The sequence below is a fragment of the Lepisosteus platostomus genome, chromosome 10 (assembly GCF_059453375.1).
Source record: "Lepisosteus platostomus isolate fLepPlt1 chromosome 10, fLepPlt1.hap1, whole genome shotgun sequence".
In the NCBI taxonomy this organism is placed as follows: Eukaryota; Metazoa; Chordata; class Actinopteri; order Semionotiformes; family Lepisosteidae; genus Lepisosteus; species Lepisosteus platostomus.
The window spans coordinates 23,495,104-23,515,017 of record NC_142620.1 but is presented as its reverse complement, the minus strand read 5'-3'; the positions used below and the strand labels follow the sequence as shown (position 1 = coordinate 23,515,017).

Below are 19,914 nucleotides of genomic sequence, written 5' to 3'. Positions count from 1 at the left end.
CTCACATTCATATAAAATCCTCTCACACTCTCCATTTTACCTCTCGCATATGCAAAAAACGCTCTCACATTCACTAGTTTTACCTCTCACATACACAGAAAACGCTCATTTACTAGTTTTACCTCACACATACACACAAAATGCTCTCACATTCACTAGTTTAACCTTACACACATAAAATGCTCTCACATTCACTAGTTTTACCTTGCACATATACATAAAACACTCCTTAACAATGTGAACTTGAGAGTCAAAACTAGTGAATGAGAGTGCATTTTATATGTGAGAGGTAAAACTAATGAATGCGAGAGCATTTTGTGTGTGTATGTGAGAGGTCAAATGGAGAGTGTGAGCATTTCACGTATGTGAGAGGTGAATTATGACCCAATGTAGACGGTCTGTCTAATTGGCACAATGTGATTGGCCGAATAATTTTCTATTGTGCTCCAAGATGCACGAAAGAAATCAATCTCAACAGTCAAAAGCACTAAACCAAGCTACAGTATATCTTTAATTAATAACATCTTAGCCACACCAGAAGCAATAGCTTCATTGTCATCAGCTATGACGCCCGCGATGAATGTTCTTCCATCAACACAGCATGCAACTACCGAAGCCAAAATAAGTACTTTATTTCGACGTAATGGTGGTGTTGCCAACTAGTGAATGTGACAGCGTTTTCTGTGTATGTGAGAGGTAAAACTAGTGAATGTGAGAGCATTGTGTGTGTGTGTGTGTGAGAGCAATTTGTGTGTGCATGAGATTGGCATTCCATTCAGCATATATCCTGCCATGCACCCTCTGCTTGTCCCTATAGGCTCCAGCTCCCCTGTCTTCCTATATAGGATAAAATGGTTAAAAAACAAATGGATGGATGGAACTATTTAAAATCTGCAGTACAAAATTCATATTCTTGCATTGTATTCATTTGTAGTACTTACCACATTTTTTCTGATTTTTTAAATTTCTCATAAAAAATAAATAAAATTATAAAACCTTAATTTAATCAGCAACTTTCCCAAATTTCTGTATAACATGTTCATGGTCAGTTTAAACATTCCGTTTTAACAAAAGACATAGACTAGGTTATGATAACCTAAAAAATGTATACAGTACATTGGCATACAGTATGAAAAACTACAACTGTGACCTACACTAATACTACTTTCATCTCATTAGAAAACATTTGGATCTTTTCTTTCTCCAAAACTTTTAACATTTTAACTGGATATTATAACTCATATTAAAATAATCATCAAGATTAGCAGAAAAACAAAGGAAAGACCAATACAAAATGCAATTATTTATTTAGCTTATTCCCTTGACAACTCTGTCAAGGGAATAAACTGTATCTGTCAAATATACAAGATACAGTTTAACTTAACATGGAAAAAATACCCAGGTACCCAAGACTTTACTTGGTTTGATCCATTCTTATACATTTCATGTATAATTAGTAATTTTATTAATGCTAAAACACATGCTTTTTTATTGTTACTACTTAACACACTACTGTAAATCCATTAAGAGTTCAGTGGAAGAATTGAATGACTCTTTCCTACTGTTTTCTGAAGTGTTTCTTAGTGAGTTCTTGTAATTTTCAAAATGTTTCTATTTTGAGAAATCTGTGTTACAAGAAGAAGAAGAATCAGCCAGCTGGGAAAAGTTTGATGAGATGTGGTGCTGCAGTCACAAAGAAGTGAGCCAGTCGTCATTTAAAGCCCTGATGAATACTATGGTGTTCACTTCTTCATTGGCGGGATAAAAATCATCCCCTCCAACCTGCCCACATTTTCCAAAACCTTGTTCCTGCAGGCTTGCTGCAGTTCACACAGCTCTGCCTGAAAGTCAGCTTCCATTTCCTGCAGCGCCTTAATGGCTTGGGAGGCTGGGAGTTCTCCTGATTGCACTGCTTTTTCAGAGAAAGGCTGTTGAGGTTGGTGCTCTCTCAGAACAAGCCTGAAGGTGGTATCTTTAAAACATTTGTTCTGCACTCCATGTGTCCTCAGAGCACAAAGTTTCTGTCTGACTTTCTCTTGAAGATTTGCAAAAGTGTCTCCAAACTCCACAGAGGAGTTAAGCGCATCTGGACATTTCTTTTGCATCTGCTGCAAATGGGAAAAAGAAAGAAGACAATAAATAACACTAATTTCTCACAAGGTTGAACCTTAATAAATTAACCTAAATTACGATAAAGCAGTGTTACTGGTTCAACATGAAACAGCAAAAATTCAAAAGCAAAAACATACCGGACTGTAAGCACTTAGAATTAATTTCTCTAGTTTTTGCTTCAAATAGGATAATGCAATACTACTACAACTAATAATAATAATAATAATAATAATAATAATAATAAAGTTTTAATAAATGTATAGATTAAATTATTACATTGTTTTTAATGTACAGTAATCAAACTGAATTTTTAAAAAAGGGTTTTTGTCTGCTTTTCCTTTTGCCATTCAGATATACTTTCAGAATAAAATGAACCTATCAGTTCAAAATAGAGACATTTGTGATCACATTCTTACTGAAAATTGTAATATACTGTTTAAGTATCAGAGTAACCAGACAATCTACATTAGTGTGTTGTGTGGAATGGACAGCCTAAAGCCTGCATTTAAGCACTGCTCTCTTATGCCCATGCTTACAGAAATATTGCCCATCGCAGTTAAGAACATGAAAAACCTGAAAAGCACTTAATCAATTCACTTAGCAAAGTAACAAAAACAGAGATTTGCTCATCTTGAAAAGTGTTAAACTGCAGTGATAGTGACCATGGATGATGGCTGTGGATGAGCATGAATACATTACTGCTGTGAAATGAGAAGGGGCTGAGGACTATGGAGAGTTTTGTCTACAGACAGCATTCACCCCAATAACAGAATGAGCAGATTTACGAACCGTGAAGGCTGGAGATCGTAACTTTAAGTGAAGGTACTAGTGGCCATGGCTAGTTATTGACTTATTGTAGATTTTATAACAATTAATCACATATCTCTGCGATAGACATGACTGAGTCAGTGGTAGGATCTGAAGATCACTTTACTTTATGTTTTAAGTAGCCTTAAAACCAGGGTGTGCTATGCAGAATCAGGGTGCTCATATTCCAACCTGGCCATTTTCAAAACAAAATATTTTCTTCCTACATTCTTACTGTATTATTTTTAGTAAAGCAGAAGACTAACATAAGATTAGACACTTGCACAATCCAGAAAAAAAGACATTTTAACTTGAAATTATGCCGATATATTAAATAGGAAAATATATAATTGCAAAACAAGATTAGGCGACTAGTTATTTTTACAATCTCAAAGATAAAAACACATACAGGGAAGAGGACTGGAAGATTGCTGGTCTTTTATCTTTGGATCCCAGACTGCTCATTTTTTAGCTGCAATCAAAAAATGTCTGTGTGTTTCTTTAGCCAAAGCCTATTCAAAGCAAAGCAATATCCACAACACGCAATATCTTCCATGAGTCTAATATTAAGCATCAGTTATGCTGAGTTCTCTGTACCAGCGTCTCTAATCAGTTATGTTGTGAAAGGAAACAACTAGAATAAACATGCATATCCATTTGCTTCAGCTTAATTTGTATACAACAGTGGTTTGAGGAAATGCAGTGGTGTGCCTCCAAGTTTCTGACTAGTCAAATAGGTACCACTATGACAATAATAAAATCAATGATTAAAATATTTAACATTTTAATTATTTTTAGTTAGTTTTATCTGCTTTTGTAAATACCTTATCTAATTAAAGGCAGTACTGGATTTATATGGGAGATGCATTCCTGAAAAACACTGTGTAAATTAAGAACGAATGTATCGCAAGAACACAAGAATGTGTGCATTACAGGCCCAATCTCAACAAAGGCTTTAACTCCCAAATAAAAACAATTATGCCTATTTTATAAGATGCTTACATACAGTAATTGTACTAAAAGTTCGTTTCAAACAAACTAAATGTTTGCTAATGTTAATCAATTTCATATATAATGTGAAGGTAAGACGTGTTCTCATGTGTTGTGGTGGATGGTGAATAGTGTTAAAAATTCATGAGTCATGTGCCCATAGGTGCATCGAGATTGAACAGCTATCTTTGGTCCTTTTTTTTCTATAAGCCTTTTAAATACCCTTTATTTTAATGGGACGAATGCATGTGACAATGTGAGATGAACAGTGGCCGAAGGACCACTGAGCTAAACATCGCCCAGTTGCCTGTGTGTCACCCACACATTGATGTAAACACTCTATCAAATTCACTCTAATTGGCGTCGGAGTCCAGCGCGTTAAAATGAGAACTACTAGTAGTACTAGTGTCCAAAAATGAGAAGTGGTACTGTACACTGATCCAAAAACATACAAATTCAAATCCACAAAGTTTTTCCAAATCAATATTCCGCACCTGAGAAGAAACATGAGAATACGAAGCACATACAGTTTGATACTTAACACAAATTTATATCTCCTATTTTTAGCATAAAACATATTTTTTGTATGGCCTAGTCTTTAATTAAAAAAAAGAAAAAAAATAGGGTTATACTGACTTCTCTGATATGTTTAACATATTTTACTATACAGTATACTATATATACACGGAAATAAATTATTTAAAATTTGAATACTAATTTGTTAAGCTTTTCGTAACTTAATTCAAAGATAGCAGCTACAGATAGCTGTTTTGCTTCATCAGCGGGACAATCCCAAGTTTGACCAGAGAAGCAAGCATATACTGTACATGTATTTTACAAAGAACAAAGGGTTATGGTGTTTTTTTGGTTTAAAAAATAAATAGTGACTATATATTGTGACAATATGAATATTAATTAATTATGAATGTTTCATAACACTAAACACCAAAAACATCTAAACAGATATCTAATTCCAAAGTCAGTTTTCAAATGTTTACTCCAGGTTAAAAATAATACATGAAAACAGCCATAAAAGAAAAATAACTCATATAAGTTACAAGATGGGATTGTAATCAAATGTCAGTTTGTGTGTCATTGCATTTGTACAGGTCTGCTGCTGTCAACTTAAACTGCAAGGCTTTTTGTTAGAATTCAGCAGCACAAAAATGTGACTGCTGCAGCTATTGATTTAAAATCAATAGATAATATTTGTATAGTATATTGTTTAGCAATTCTGTTACTGTTAACTATCTTAATACATTTAAACTAATATTGTAATAAATGAATATGTAAATATTGCATATGTACTGTTTATTCCAAACACTAGTTATAGTGAGATATGTACGTACTTTTAACTATTAAATAAATAATTACTTATGACTTATTTCAATTCTGAGAAAATAACTGATCTAATTGTATTTAATTTATCTAGGTTAGAATGGCAAAAAGGCACAGTGGCTAGAACTGCTGCAGGGCTAGGTCCCTGGGTTCAATTCCAGACCAGAGATATTATCTGTGGAGCAAAAGGAAGACATAGAACTAATTAAATAAAAACTTTTCTGAAGAACAGTTTTGAGTCTGAATTTGAATGAGCTCAGGGAAAGTGACTCTCTGATATTACTGGGGATAGAATTCCAGAGCTCTGGGGCAGAACAGGAGAAGGCCCTGTCACCCATAGTATGTACAGTAGATGAGCTTTGAGGATTAACAGGAGACCAGAGTTAGACAAATGAAGGTTGTAAGCTGAGGAGTAAAAAGATAGTAAATCAGATTGGTGTGGAGGTGGTAAACAATAAAGATCCTTATAGGTGAGGAAGGGGATTTTGAAGTTGATACAAAACCTGATAGGAAGTCAGTGCAAGGGTTCCAGCACAAGAGTAATGCGATCACTTACACATGAACAGTGTTGTTCAGTGTGGATTAAGATACCCCAGTGAGTAGGGTGTTGTAGTAATCAATTCTGGAAAGACAAATGTATTGACAAGATTTTCAGCTACAGTCAGAGACAACACAGGACGTAGTCTGGTGATATATTTGAGATGGAAGAATGATTTTTTTACAATTCTTTGAACATGTGGGTCAAATGTGAAGCCTGGATCACATATCACTTCCAAGTTCTTCAATTTCGATTGAAATTCAAGTAGCAAGCCATTCACAGTGTACTGCATTGGCTTGACATATTTGATGGGAGGTGCCAAGAGCACGACTTTAGTCTTGTTCTCCTTATATCTGCATGGATTTCCTCCAGTTTTCACAGTCCAAAAACTTACTGGTGGGTAAACTGGCTTCTATAAAAATTGGCCCTAGGTGAGAGTGTGTGTTTGTCTGTGTGCCTGCCCTGTGATGGACTAGGTTCCCATCCAGGATGTAGCCTGCCCTGCGTCTTTTGCTTGCCGGGATAGGGTTTGTCTCCCTTGCAACCCAGAATTAGAAGAAGCAGCTAGAAAATGGTGATGATTTATTTTATTTAGGATCATTCTTAAAAGTAAGCTACAGTATATGAACATTTGCTTCTTAACCACCACATATATATACACATCACTTATAGATATACCATGCATTTAATATGCAAATCAAATTTGTAAAACTGACTGAACACCTGGATAAAAACATTCACATAATTTTATAGTTTACCTTAAAGAACATGCATTCACTAATTAACCAGCCCTCCTCATAAAAATCCTCCCACTGTCAATTACTGCTAGTGAAAAAACTAAGTATTCCAAAACATTCAGAAATTAAAAAAGCCACCCCCGCCATAACAGAAATAGCCCTTTCTCTTCACATGCCTTTCCCACTCACTCTCATTAACCGTGACTGTGTGGGTCTCCTGTAGAATGCAAAAATGACGTGTCTGAATTTGAGTGTTTTGTGTCCCACTAAACTGAAGGATGCTACACATGAATTAGTGTACCAAGGACAGTAAAACAAATGTGTAGACAAAAGAAAAATGAGCAGAAAGGCCATGATCCAAATGTACCGCAATGGTCTAATTTTGCTATGGGAATTATTCAGACATCTTCACTCAGTCCCTGTTCAGGCAGAGTGGTGTCTGAGCTGCAGCATGACTTGATGGTAAAACTGAGTTTGAACATCAGGTGTTGAACACAACACATGTTGTGATATTCCAGGGTAGGATAAGAGCAGCGATATTTGTATTGCCTTTTTATGATAGGCAGTACCATAAGCCATTCACATTCTAACAATACTGGTAACTATTATTGCCCAGCACAGCCGATGCTGATGCAGGTGTTTCAATTTTACATAACAAACACAGAAGAACAGAAATATAGCTCTGTATACCACCGCATCTGAATTACTATAAATCATGTTAATCTAACATCAAGATGAGAGCATTAGCCATTTTATATATTCTTAATATTGTCTTATTTTTCTTCATGACAAATGATATGTCATGAATTGCTTACTTGGCTGAGAAAGATGTACTTTTCATAAAACAAACTGAGAAAATGGATTTACTATACAGAATATGGTACAATATCAGTTTCTGTTAAATAACAAGGAAAGACAAGGGTGTGTAAATTGAAGGCTGTCACAGTACTGCATGTCAAAGCCTTTAATCCACTGGGCTGACATCCATGGGAAAGCAAATTAGTTTCATTTTCTCAAAACATGAACAATACAATGGAAAGATTGAGCTGGACTGCTTCACTTACATAAGTGGTGTGTGCTGTGTAATGCACAACATAAACTACAATGCATAGGGACTGCAAGATTTAACCTACACACATTATAGAGATGAGCTTGTATGACAAATTGAAAAACAGCACTCACATTCGCTGAACTAAGGACAAGTACCTACATACTTTTTTCTAACTTCTTTTAAAATCCTTTAGCCAATATAGAAGGTAGTCCCTCTATTATTTTGGTAGATATCAGAAAAATCTCAATTTCTAATATCTACCAAAAGATCCTGCTCTTCCTCGTCACTACCTGTGCTGTTATGCTTCTTCCTTCCTCTCTCAGTTTCTCAATTTAGTACTAATCCCCTGGTAGGTGGTCTCTTAGGATTTATTTATTTACTTAGAATTCTATTTAGGGAACACTTTGGATTTCAGTCCTTCAATGTTTGTGCTCTTCTCCATGTAAACCATTTGTTCCCTCCTTCTGTTATAGACCAGGTATTCCTCCATCTTGCAGACCTACAGTATTTATTGATGTTGCTTTGCCTTCTTTGAACAGCTATCCAGCAAATTTAAGTTACCCAGATCACACTTTTTTTTTTTGTTATCCTCAAATTCAACACTTTATCCGAAACCAAGTGCCAAATTTCCCTGCTCTCTCTCCAGACTCTATTGATGTTATGCTTAAATGAACTCCAAGTGTTGGAGGTGTCATTTCCCAGATGTGTTCCACTATATTATCTCTGGATTGCACTACACTGGCTACTATGAAAGTCCTATGTGAACAGGATTTAGGATTTGAAGTGTCTGAAGAAATTTAGCCTTGTTTGAACAGCTATCCAGCAAATTTGTTACTTAAATCAAACTTTCTTTTTTGTCACCTTCAGATTCAACACTTTATCTGAAACCATGTACCAAATTTCTCTGGTCTCCCTCCAGACTCACCTACTGATTTGATTTTATGCTTAAATTAGCTCCAGGTGTTGGAGGTGTCATTTCCCAGATGTATTCCACTCTACTGTCTCTGGATTGCACTACACTGGCTACTGTGAATTTCTTATGTAAACAGGATTTAGGATTTGAACCTTCTGAAGAAATATAGCCTTGTTTGAACAGCTATCGAGCAAATTTAAGTTACCCAAATCAAACTTTTTTTTGTCACCTTCAGATTCAACACTTTATCTGAAACCATGTGCCAAATTTCCCTGCTCTCTCTTCAGACTCTACTGATTTTATGCTTAAATTAGCTCCAGGTGTTGGAGGTGTCATTTCCCAGATGTATTCCACTATACTGTCTTCTCCACTTTACCAGAGAGACGTTTGATTTAGCTTTTTTGGAAACAACCGGTTGCGCCCACCTTCACTCACTGGGTAAGGGATGTGATGTACTTTCTCCACTCTGAAAAATATAGGTTTTCCTTCTGTGGCTCAACTGCACAATTATATTCTGCCTGGTAGCCCTTTTTAAACTGCTTTAAGAGTTTGCAGACATACAGTATGAATGTCCTTGAAGACTGTGGCTTCCCTCTTCTGTCCTTTCACTATTTTTTTTATTTCTTTTCTTTCCTTCGTTTATCTTTCCATATCTTTGGTTTCCTTTTTACTACTCCTTTATTCCTGTTTTTACATTATTGCTGGATTTATACAGTTTGCTTAGATAACAAGACTTTAATGCCTTGATAATTGCTCATATTTGTGTATTATTGTATATGGTACCATGTAATATTCTTTCTTCTTCCTGAAAAACCAAGAAACAATTTGATTCCATATGGCGGCCCATTACAATGCTTAGTTCTAGTGCCCATTAAATTTTAAAATTTGTGTTATTAAGGACAGGCTTGCTTTTCTAAACCAAAAACAGATTTACTGTTGACCTGCAGTGGACCAGCATGGCCTTCAACGACTTCAGCGTTGAGTCCTACTATCTCAGCATAACAAAGGATAAAGAGAGAATAACTTTTATCCAATGAGGCTATTGGCTTTAGCATAAAAAAGACTTTAGCCTAAGAACATAAGAACGTTTATAGAGAGAAGGGATTTTGGCATATACCTTGTTTAGGTATGAGCTATCAATTAGCTAACTAATGGATCCAAGGATGCTGTTTTGTAATATATAAGCCAGGGCATGACTTTCAACAATATAGCTACAGTAAGTATACAATCCTACATGTAATAGAAGACTTATTGGTCTATAATTGCTTGTTTGGATGAGTGGTACATTAGCAATCTTCCAGTCAAGTGGAGTCATCCCTGTCTTTAGTGACTATTAGACAACTGATAGCCTTTTAAACTGAGCCATTGTAGAGGGTAACATTCTTCCTTTAATGCTTCCAACCATTAACCCAAACCCATGTCCCTTAAATGTATTTCTAACACAACACAATTCAGTGGTAACTGTAAAAAAACTACATAGGTTTAAAAGCAATAAAACAGAACATTTATTAGTAAGATTTTTAGAGGGACAAAGGCTTGGCTAATGGACAAGGATGAGTGGTTTACTGTCTGAATGAACTGAGGGAGCCCATCATGCACTAATACAGAATTCAAAATCCTAAGGATACAACACAGTTGAAGGTGTAGAAGGCTGTGAGGGCAGTGAACACTCAGAAGGATTAAAATAAAAGCTTGAGTGATGGGCATTGGATTTTTCCCTTTCCTTTTTTGAATTTTCCTTTTAAACTTTAATTAATTAGGACAACGTATTCTGAACATATTCTACAGAGTTAGCACAGATCCAAGAGCTCTGATTTTTCTAAATATTATCCTCCTGAATGATGGAAAAAGTAGACATTCACACAAGTCAAATAGTGGGGGGTGTCAAACTCCTGTCGATACTTGCACATCAGATGTAGCTAGCATATAGTTCTTGAGTGGAACACAGAGATAGATCCAAAATTAAAAATATCACAAACCAAATACAAAATATAGAAATGTATCTGTCCAATATCAACTCTAGCTCTTCAGAGAGGAAACTAGTGTGGTTCTTGCTGCATCTCCTCACAAAATTCCATTTTCTGCTCATTTATTTTAATGTAATTCTTTTAAGGTTGTTTTGGATTTTTACTGTTGTTGATTCAGCTGTTTTATTCTGCATTTTGGGACTTACAAAAATATGTTTAGAAATTCAACTAGGACCTCTCACCTCAAGATTTATAATATATTTGTAGAAGAAGACAGAGGTCAGGTATTAAACAGGCTGAGATACAAGAAAAATCAAAACCCCAAGGCAAGCAGGGTCCTGGATTCTGGTTGACTTGACACAGAATGACTCAAATATGTTGATTATTTAGTGGTATCTTATTAACTATGCAGCTACTTACTGTATATCAGTGGTTCTCAAACTTTTTGGACCAAGTACCACCCCTAATCCAACCAAAGCATCCAAGTACCACCTACAAGTCATCATCTCATAGGAACCCCAGAAATTATCAATGACCAACATGAGCGCATGTGCACACACACTCACACATACATATAATAAATATTAAAATAATAAACTTTGTTTGATATATTAAAATGTGGCTTCTCAAAGAGTTTTACAGAAAAAAACAACAACACATAAAAATAAAAAAGCACCATTTCAGTGAGAGGGGTGAGCCTGTTTAGTCGAGCAAAGCAGATGTGAACTAATTTTTCGAGCCTTGATACAATTCACAACAGTCTAACAGATTTGAAATTGTCAGGCATTTTCTTGACGGCAAAGGTCTCGCGGTGGATGTTGCAATGAAACCATTAATTTCTGGAGCAACCTCTCCAATTCGTGCAACTACACCGCTGTGTCGGCTTGTCATTGCTCTAGCACCGTCCGTACAAACTCCGACACATTTTATCCAGTCGATGCCATTCTCTTCGATAAATTCATTCAGAAGCTGAAATACGTGCTCTCCTGTAGTTCCTGTTGGTAGCGGCTTACAGAACAGAAAGTCCTCATGGGACGTACCCTCAAACTCATATCTAACGTAAAGGAGCAAATTGGCCAAATCGACTACAGACTCATCTAATTGCAGTGAAAAACATCTGCTCATCTTAACGCGCTCTGTCAGCGTACTTTTGATATAATCCTTCATTTCAATAATTCTATGAATGACTGTGTCTTTCAGGGGGGGCAGCAGGTCGAGCTATTCAGCAGCTTTTTCTCCACACATAATAGTGTGGGGCTTACCTGCTTTAGCAATCCGCAAGCTTGCATTTTTCCACGTTTCCGTTTTTATTTCAGTGTTTATTTTAAGTATTTATTTCATGCGCATGGGAGAGAAACACAGAGACGCTCTGTGTATTTTTCTCAAATTAACTTAGAACAGTTCTTAAATATTTTTCTGTTATTTTTCACGCTTTCCTGTGCTCATAAGATTACCAGCGTTCGTAGCACGTATTTCTATGCATTCCTGTGTTTACAACGTTGGCATTGTTCCAAAATCACGCACATTCTCCTTTCTCCCTATTTGCTGGAGATACAGTAGCTTTTTTTAAATACAATTGGTCACTTGCGTCCGTAGCACGCATTCCTATAGAATTACAGAGTATCTCTTGTGTCCACTGAAGTATTAGCGCACACTGTGTCGTAGTACGTAGGCTGCGTATTCGACACGTATAAAAATACAAAATATGAAAACCCGTCCCGATTTTTTCAGCGCTCACAACACAGTTCCAGGGTCATTTGGCATACCACCTGGCGGCACGCCACGTACCACTGCAGGTATGCGTACCCACAGTTTGAGAACCACTGCTGTATATAATGCTTGTGGAAAAGTAACATTTTGTATATTATGCTTTTGGGAAATAACAAATAATCTAATCTCTAATCACTGAAGTCCAAAGCAAAATCAAACCTGTTGTAGGCTACTAATTTCAGGGGCCTGTACATGTGAAGAATTTCAAGACTCAAAATACAATACAACACATGCATCGCTTCCTAGTGCCTCTGCTCAACAAAATAGCCCAAAACATCATCCACTCTATCTTCTCCAACCATTAAAACAGTTTGCATTCCCATGAAAAGAACACTACAAGACTCTGAAAAAGGCCACATTTTCATGCTATTTAAAATACTGTAAACCATTTATTTCTAGAAGAATTAATTTCATTTTATGTAATCAAAATACAAAAGCAACAAAAAACAACGTTAATTAAATCCATAGAAACATAGCTGACTGGTTCCAGATGATTCATTTTGTCCTGATGCACAGCTGGGATTGCAACACAGGAGCCCCAACAAAATGCTGTTAATGAAATAAGGATTTAGCAAAGTATGATTTTTTATTTTGTTCCTTTATGTGTAGAAAATACTGATATTAAATCCATGAAATGTCTCACAGAAACACTGCCTAATATAATGTTTATTGATTTTTTTCTGTGTTCTTGCTGTGCTGGTATGGAGTAAATAGAGACAGAGAAAGCACAAACCAACTTACCAATAAGCACCTAGTGGTCCTTTTGGCAGACAGAGCCTCCTGTATCCCCACATTAAGCTCCATCAGCACCTTGCTGAGTTGGTTGATTTCTCTCATTTCCATGTTGCCTTGGCAACAATTCTTATTGATTTTCTTGACCTTCGGTGTCATAGCAACAACATCCTTGTGGAAAGCACCTTGCGATTTCAAGGGATCTGCAAGCTTGGCATCAATTACACTGTCCTGAAGAAGAGTTGACAGAAATAAATTATGAAAATTGCATTTGTGCATATGAGTATGTATACAAGTGGTAATGGTCTCTTGTCAAGACCAAATTGAGTGTCCTGCTTGGTTTGATCACACAGACCTTCACAGAAATGTTACACTAGTTTCTAAATGTGGGTGCTGCAGTCTGAAACATCTCATCACATAGCATGCTCGGCTAAATTAGATAAACTAAGCATCAAGTTACTAGGACATCTCTAAAATTCCTAATGAAAAGAAAAAAATATTGACTTATCAAAAAGTTAATATCCATTTTAAATTGTGGATCTTTTAGCATTTTCAGGATTAGGGCTGAAAAGTTTCAGAAACTGACAAAAGTTATGTAACGTACTTGCAGAGACTATAAATTGCTCACTTCTTTGAAATCTGTAACTTTCATTATTGAATAGTTAAGTTGTGGAACAGAACACAAACCATAGACCACAAAGACTGACCAAAATAATGTGGAAGAGTGTTAAAAACATTTTGCATATAGGGAGAATCTGACTAATTCTACAGGTAGATACAGTAAAAATATAGGGTACATCTGCAAAGGAACAATATATAATTCTTCAGCACTGTACAATTACCTCAGTAAGGCAATGTGTTGTGGGCAGTGTTTCTAAACTTGATATTGCCCCTGCTTGCTACTCAATCTCAAGCTATATCACTTGGATAAAAAAGAACAATCTGATCCAAACTGATCATCCCTGTCTAGTCTTCATCCCCTGAAAGCTGAATGTTCTAGGACATGATTAAAATGATATATATTTAATGCAATTGTGATTGCAATCATAGGGGGACATTTTTTATTTTAAAAAAATGACATGCCTAGCAAAAGATTGAGCATATTCTAACATACTGTAATGTATTTGGATAGAAGTAAATGGTTATTCCTTTTTGGACATTTCAGTTGAAAGTTGAAAAAACAATATTTTCCAAATTTTTCATTTAAATGAGCTACTACTAAGATATATAAGGCTCCTTGCTGAAGGTAATTTCTGTTGATTTCAACCACATTTCTATCTGTAGAGAACCTTAGTGTTTCCAAACACCTCAAATCGCCCATAGATGCCCAGATAGATTGAAGTCTTCAAAACTTAAGAGTTTTGAAGGCTAGCGGCTAAAGGTTAGAGATTTTCTAGCAAGTGATCCACTTCTGTTATGTGATGTGTGTAAAATAGTCGTGATGGCACCTTAAGAATGTAGAATTACAATTTTACTTGCACTGTTGGACCCAATTTACAAAAGTCTGACATCTATCATTAGGGTGCAATGCTGTTTCAGACCCTAACTCAGCCTAACACAGTAACATATCTTTGTGAATTTGTGGCCACTGCAGGAGCTGCCCAGGTAAGTTGGCATATGAATACTTTTACCCTTAAGAGCTGGAGTATACTGTAAAATTGGCTTCTGCGTCTGGGCCAATGAGAGGAAATTTGATTTTCCTCTTCTACCACATTGAGTGCATGATACCAAAGTCAGAGAGTGTAAAGCACTTTAAAACAAACACAAAGTTGCTCATTTTTCTGAGAAGCCTGAAGAACTTTCTTTTACAGAGTCACTTCAAAAACTTTTTAATTTTAGATAAAGCATTAGGTATTTGGACACTTATATTACTCCATATTGTTATCATATGTAAAAGGGCTCTCACATAGGTAATAATTGTTGACACACTATTCTAAGCATTTCTTTATATTGGGCAAATATGGAAGTTTACTATTTAAGAATCAACTAATAAATGTGGGATACACAAATAAAGTTAGACTTTATCGGTAACAGTGTGTTGTCAAAGGGAAATGTTCACTCTTCAAAGATAAATCTTAAAAATGCAAAAAAAGGATGATAAAGAAACCTAACCACCATGCAGAAATGCACTGCTTTTTTGACCAGATAAATGTTTTCTTTCAAAAATAGTGATTGTTCAAAATACTAGAACTGCATGAAGTTTTCCTTTACAGGAGACAAAGCACCACATTGTTACTCTGTGAGAAGCCTTCATGCTAAATTATGCAATGCATCAAGATTCTTTAAAGCAAAAGTTTTTTTTTTTGCTTATTTGAAGGGAACTCTCATTCTGCCCCTATACTGTTAGGGTTATAAGGTGTTAATAAGCGTCAATTTGCAATGCTAAAAAGTTGAGTACTGTCTGCAACATCACATTCAAGAAAACTGGAGCTGAAGCTTCACCAGCTGAAAATCCTTTAATTTAAAGACACCTTTTCATGTATCCGCTATTGTGAAGTCTGGAAATGGTTGCAACAACACAGAATAAAACAACAACCTAACTTTTTAACCTAACTGGTGGCAATGATCATTATGCCTTCTAGTCACAATTAACTGTTCTCTTTATAAATAGACATACACATGTACACTTTATTGTATACTGGTTGGCTTCAAGGACATGTCTACCGATATCCTGGTGTTAGACAAGTCTCTGAATTGTTATCTGAGACTCCAGGCATTATTTTTTCTTAAAATTCAAACCTACTGTATGTCTGAGGAAGTGGAACAGCAAACAGTCACTGCTCAGGTAAGTTTAGATATTTCTGAATTACTTTCTTTTCAGATTGGTGAATAAGAAAATGCATAAGTTGGTGGATCTTAAGGCTGACACAGAGTCACAACCATCTGGAACAAACAAGCCAGCCATGTTGCCGTGGGATCTGGGCTTGGGGAAATGTCTAATTCCACTACCAGTAACGTTTTCATATCCACTCCGGAATAAAGTATCCGCAACAAAGTATTTGGATAGATGTTTTTTTTTAAGGAAAAATAAATCACAAATATACACTTTGCACACTGAAAAAAGCCTAGAATTTACTGCTCTAAAATGAAAAGTAACACATACAGATTCCCTGTTGTGGAAACTACTGAACATACAAAGAACTTCACAATTGGAATCAGAAATATGTCCATGCTGTTGAAATTTACCAACGAATCACAACAGCAAGACCTTCAATTATTTAATATTGGTTAAATAATGGTGGTTAAGCTATGTTGAAAAAACTCATGAGAGGAATTATCAAGTAATCAGCAGATCATTCTAATTATAAAATGTTCTTTTGTTATTTTTGGGGTCATTATTGCCATTCTACATCTAACACATTTAAGTTTAAGCATACTTATAGTGTGACAGAACACAAAATGAAAGACTGTAGTGTTGCAACCTCAGTTTTAAGTTAAAATTAGTTTGAATTAGTGAATATTAGACCTCTAGTTTCCTATTAAAACATAATCAAGAGGCTACAAACATTTTGCTCTAGCCTATTCTCTGTTCTCCATTGTTGCTCTTTTTGTGGGCCTACCAATATCGATTGGAATGTAAGACCTAAGTAAATTCCAGTAGCTCTCTCTATATATTTGTTTTCTTTTATTTTATACCTGCTTATTAACATTATTTCATGGCATATTAGAAAATTAAGAAATTGTTGCTCAGTTATTACTAATCTTACTACTTCCAGCAGAAATCAAGACTGCACAATCTCTAACTCTTATGTTCTTATGATCCTCTAAGCTTTACTAAATTTTCTTTCATGGCACAAGACTTTTTCTGTATCAAGCGACATATATATCTTTTACTTACACACTATTGGCATTTGCTAGCATTTTTGTACTGTCTGTACCTTTTACATTATTTAGAATACATTTTGTAAAATGATGGCACTGACAGATATTGCATTATTAGACTTTGGTTTCTCAGGACAAGGAGATAAGCAGATAATTTCTGACTGAGTGGACTACACTGACTTCTCAAGGTTGGAGGACTACATTACAGGTGACCAGAATAAGTAACAAGCTTGGAAGCTTAGCAGTAAACCAGCAGTATCTACATTTTAAATTCAGTGAACTAGAAAAGCATGCATCTCAAATTGGCTTGAGGTAGTTTCATGTCCTATAGACTGAAAATGCAAAATCTGAAATAACAGTTTTCAAACAATTCTTCTATTGACTTTCTTATATCTGTTCCGTGATCAAGAAACAAAAGCCAATAATTCTTTAAATAGGTTTTAGAAAATGTAAGAATCTCAGACTCTATATGGATCACACTCCAAATATATAAATACAAAAATATGCAAATATTGTTATACACCACCAGCGTTGTTATTAACATGGATCCGTTTACATTGTATAACATATAAACGTGTATATAGTGTATAACATTGATGTTATACACATATTAACAAATGGTGTTATACACAATTAAATAAAAAATATTAATGATAATTTAACACTATATAATTTGATTACAATTTTCTTTAAAATATTAAATCTGCAAAAGAAGAAGTGGTTATTATGGTAGACTTCAACTCTCTCCAAAGTGACAGGGAAAATGCCCACAAAAATGTCAGCAGCAGAAGCTGAAATGATTAATACCTTGCTTACTCGATTTGTTGGAGCACCAGGGAACACAAGTAGATGCCACATGGAAGTGCATCGCAAAAATGAGAACAGGTGGCACTTTCTCATTCAAACGGTTGTGGGAGTAGAGAACGTACTACCCAGCTATGTATTTGAACCTGAAACCTCAACTTCTTTCAAACAACAACTGAGTGATGTTGATAAAATTTTCTTTCTTCCCTCTGTGGGATGTAAATAATCATGCGGCACTCAACTGTTGCAGCAACGTAGGTCTTTTATTTTACATGCATGGGAGTTACAGTTTGCTCCAAAAGAGTACACCCTGCAACTCAACTTTTTTCTCTAACTGGACTGCTTTTTTTCTCTCGAAGTGCTAGACTGTGGTGGGGGATACAGTCTTACTTTGTCTTCAATTAATCCAGTTTACCACTTCAAAACCAGTTTTGCGATGGCTAGCATCCTCCAAATAAGGAGTTGTTTTTCAGCTACTTATTTGGAGCTTATACTTCTTCTCTTGTCTTATGATCTTAGCTTGACCCTCATTCTGTCAACTATTCTTAATCTTATTATAATTTATTTTACATTTATTTGCTTGTTTTATTCATTAAAGAGTAAAAAATGTAATTGTAACAAAATTCTTCACATACGCAGATTCATATACTGTATGTATGCATATTAGTACTTGTTAACATTTTGCTTTAAAAAAGAGTCAATCTTCAAAAGACAAAGTGGTTATTATCGTAGACTTGCACTTGTTTGTAATCATTCAGTTTCATTCAATTTCTGAAATAGTAATAGCTGACTTCCTCTTACCTTGCTTGTGGTTGCGGGTTGCCATGGCAAGCGCTTCCTACCTAAGCTTGCTTGTACAAAATTGCTTTCTAAAACTTATGAGTACAAAGTCCATTGCTCATAATGGATATGTACAGTACAAAAAAGTCTTCACAGATCAGTTAGATACAAAATACCAAATGGGTTATTTTGAATCTCTTGCATATCACATTTCTTATGTTCTCATGCTCATCTTCCATATCCTCTTCATAAGTTTTGTCCTCAAGATGAATCACCCATCTTATATTTATAATGCATGTTTGCTTCCTGTATGTACTGTAATATTCAATAGTCCCCCATGTTACCCATGGCCAGCAGCCATATCAACCTGCAACTCACAACTGGCAGCCCACTGAAGCTAAGCAGGTGTGAGCCTGGTCAGTACCTGGATGGGAGACCTCCTGGGAAAAACTAAGGTTGCTGCTGGAAGAGGTGTTAGTGGGGCCAGCAGGGGGCACTCACCCTGCGGTCTATGTGGGTCCTAATGCCCCAGTATAGTGACGTGGAGACTATACTGTAAACAGGCGCCGTCCTTCGGATGAGACGTAAAACTGAGGTCCTGACTCTCTGTGGTCATTAAAAATCCCAGGGCGTTTCTCGAAAAGAGTAGGGGTGTAACCCTGGTGTCCTGGCCAAATTTCCCATTGGCCCTTACCAATCATGGCCTCCTAATAATCCCCATCATTATTGCTTCATTACTCTGCTCTCCTCCCCACTGATAGCAGGTGTGTGGTGAGCGTTCTGGCGCACTATGGCCACTGTCGCATCATCCAGGTGGATGCTGCACACTGGTGGTGGTGGTGGAGGGGATTCCCCATTACCCGTAAAGTGCTTTGAGTGGAGTGTCCAGAAAAGCACTATATAGATGTAAGCAATATTTATTATTATTATTATTATTATGTTAAATTTCATTTGTCAACCAGTTTGACCAGTCCTGGACAATAAACTGTAAGTCTTTTTGTATTGCCTTTGTTCTAGGTTTTTTGACTGAAACTTTGACTAGCTACAGTAGAGCTAGATCATTTATGCAAATCTGAAAAAAAAACAGGACTAGAACTCCAATTAGAGTTCTCTCCTGTAATTTTAACTCTGTTCTGCTTGTTAACCAGTTCTCAATCCATTCACATACATTAAATTAGGTCAGAATGATCTCTTTTCATTTATTAACCACATCCAAGGCTTTCAGAAAATTATAAATAATGCAAATATACTTGTACTACCTGTATCCTTGGCTTTTTATGTATCTACTTAATGTGAAATGGAATTAACAACTATCAGAGGGCAGCACAGTGATGCCTTGCAATGCTGCTGCATTAATGTGTGCATGTTTGTGTACTGTACTTGAGTGCACAGCGATGGACTGGTGTCCTGTCCAGGGTGTATCCCGCTTTGTACCTGTTGCTTGGTGGATAAGGCTCTGAGCCCCTGTATTAAATAAAGAGGTTTAGAAAATGGATTAATAGATAAAGAGCTAAAAAGATGCTAAATATCTGGACAAGGTAACATTACAGAAA

The 19,914-nt window shown here is 35.9% G+C and overlaps 1 protein-coding gene across 2 annotated transcripts in view; it reads right to left on the bottom strand.

Annotated features, from left to right (window-relative positions):
- Positions 1–1,290: 1,290 nt before the first annotated feature.
- tedc1 (tubulin epsilon and delta complex 1) overlaps positions 1,291–19,914 on the bottom strand; it is a 61,519-nt gene continuing 42,895 nt past the window's right edge. Inside the window, exons 7-8 of one of the 2 annotated variants that reach the window (XM_088648855.1) lie at positions 12,965–13,186; positions 1,291–2,108 (exon numbers count right to left, since the gene is read on the bottom strand). In XM_088648855.1, coding sequence (XP_088504981.1) covers positions 1,743–2,108; positions 12,965–13,186 — 588 coding nt within the window. In that variant the 3' untranslated portion in view covers positions 1,291–1,742. The remainder of the gene's footprint in view (positions 2,109–12,964; positions 13,187–19,914) is intronic. The other variant, XM_088648856.1, reaches the window with a different exon arrangement.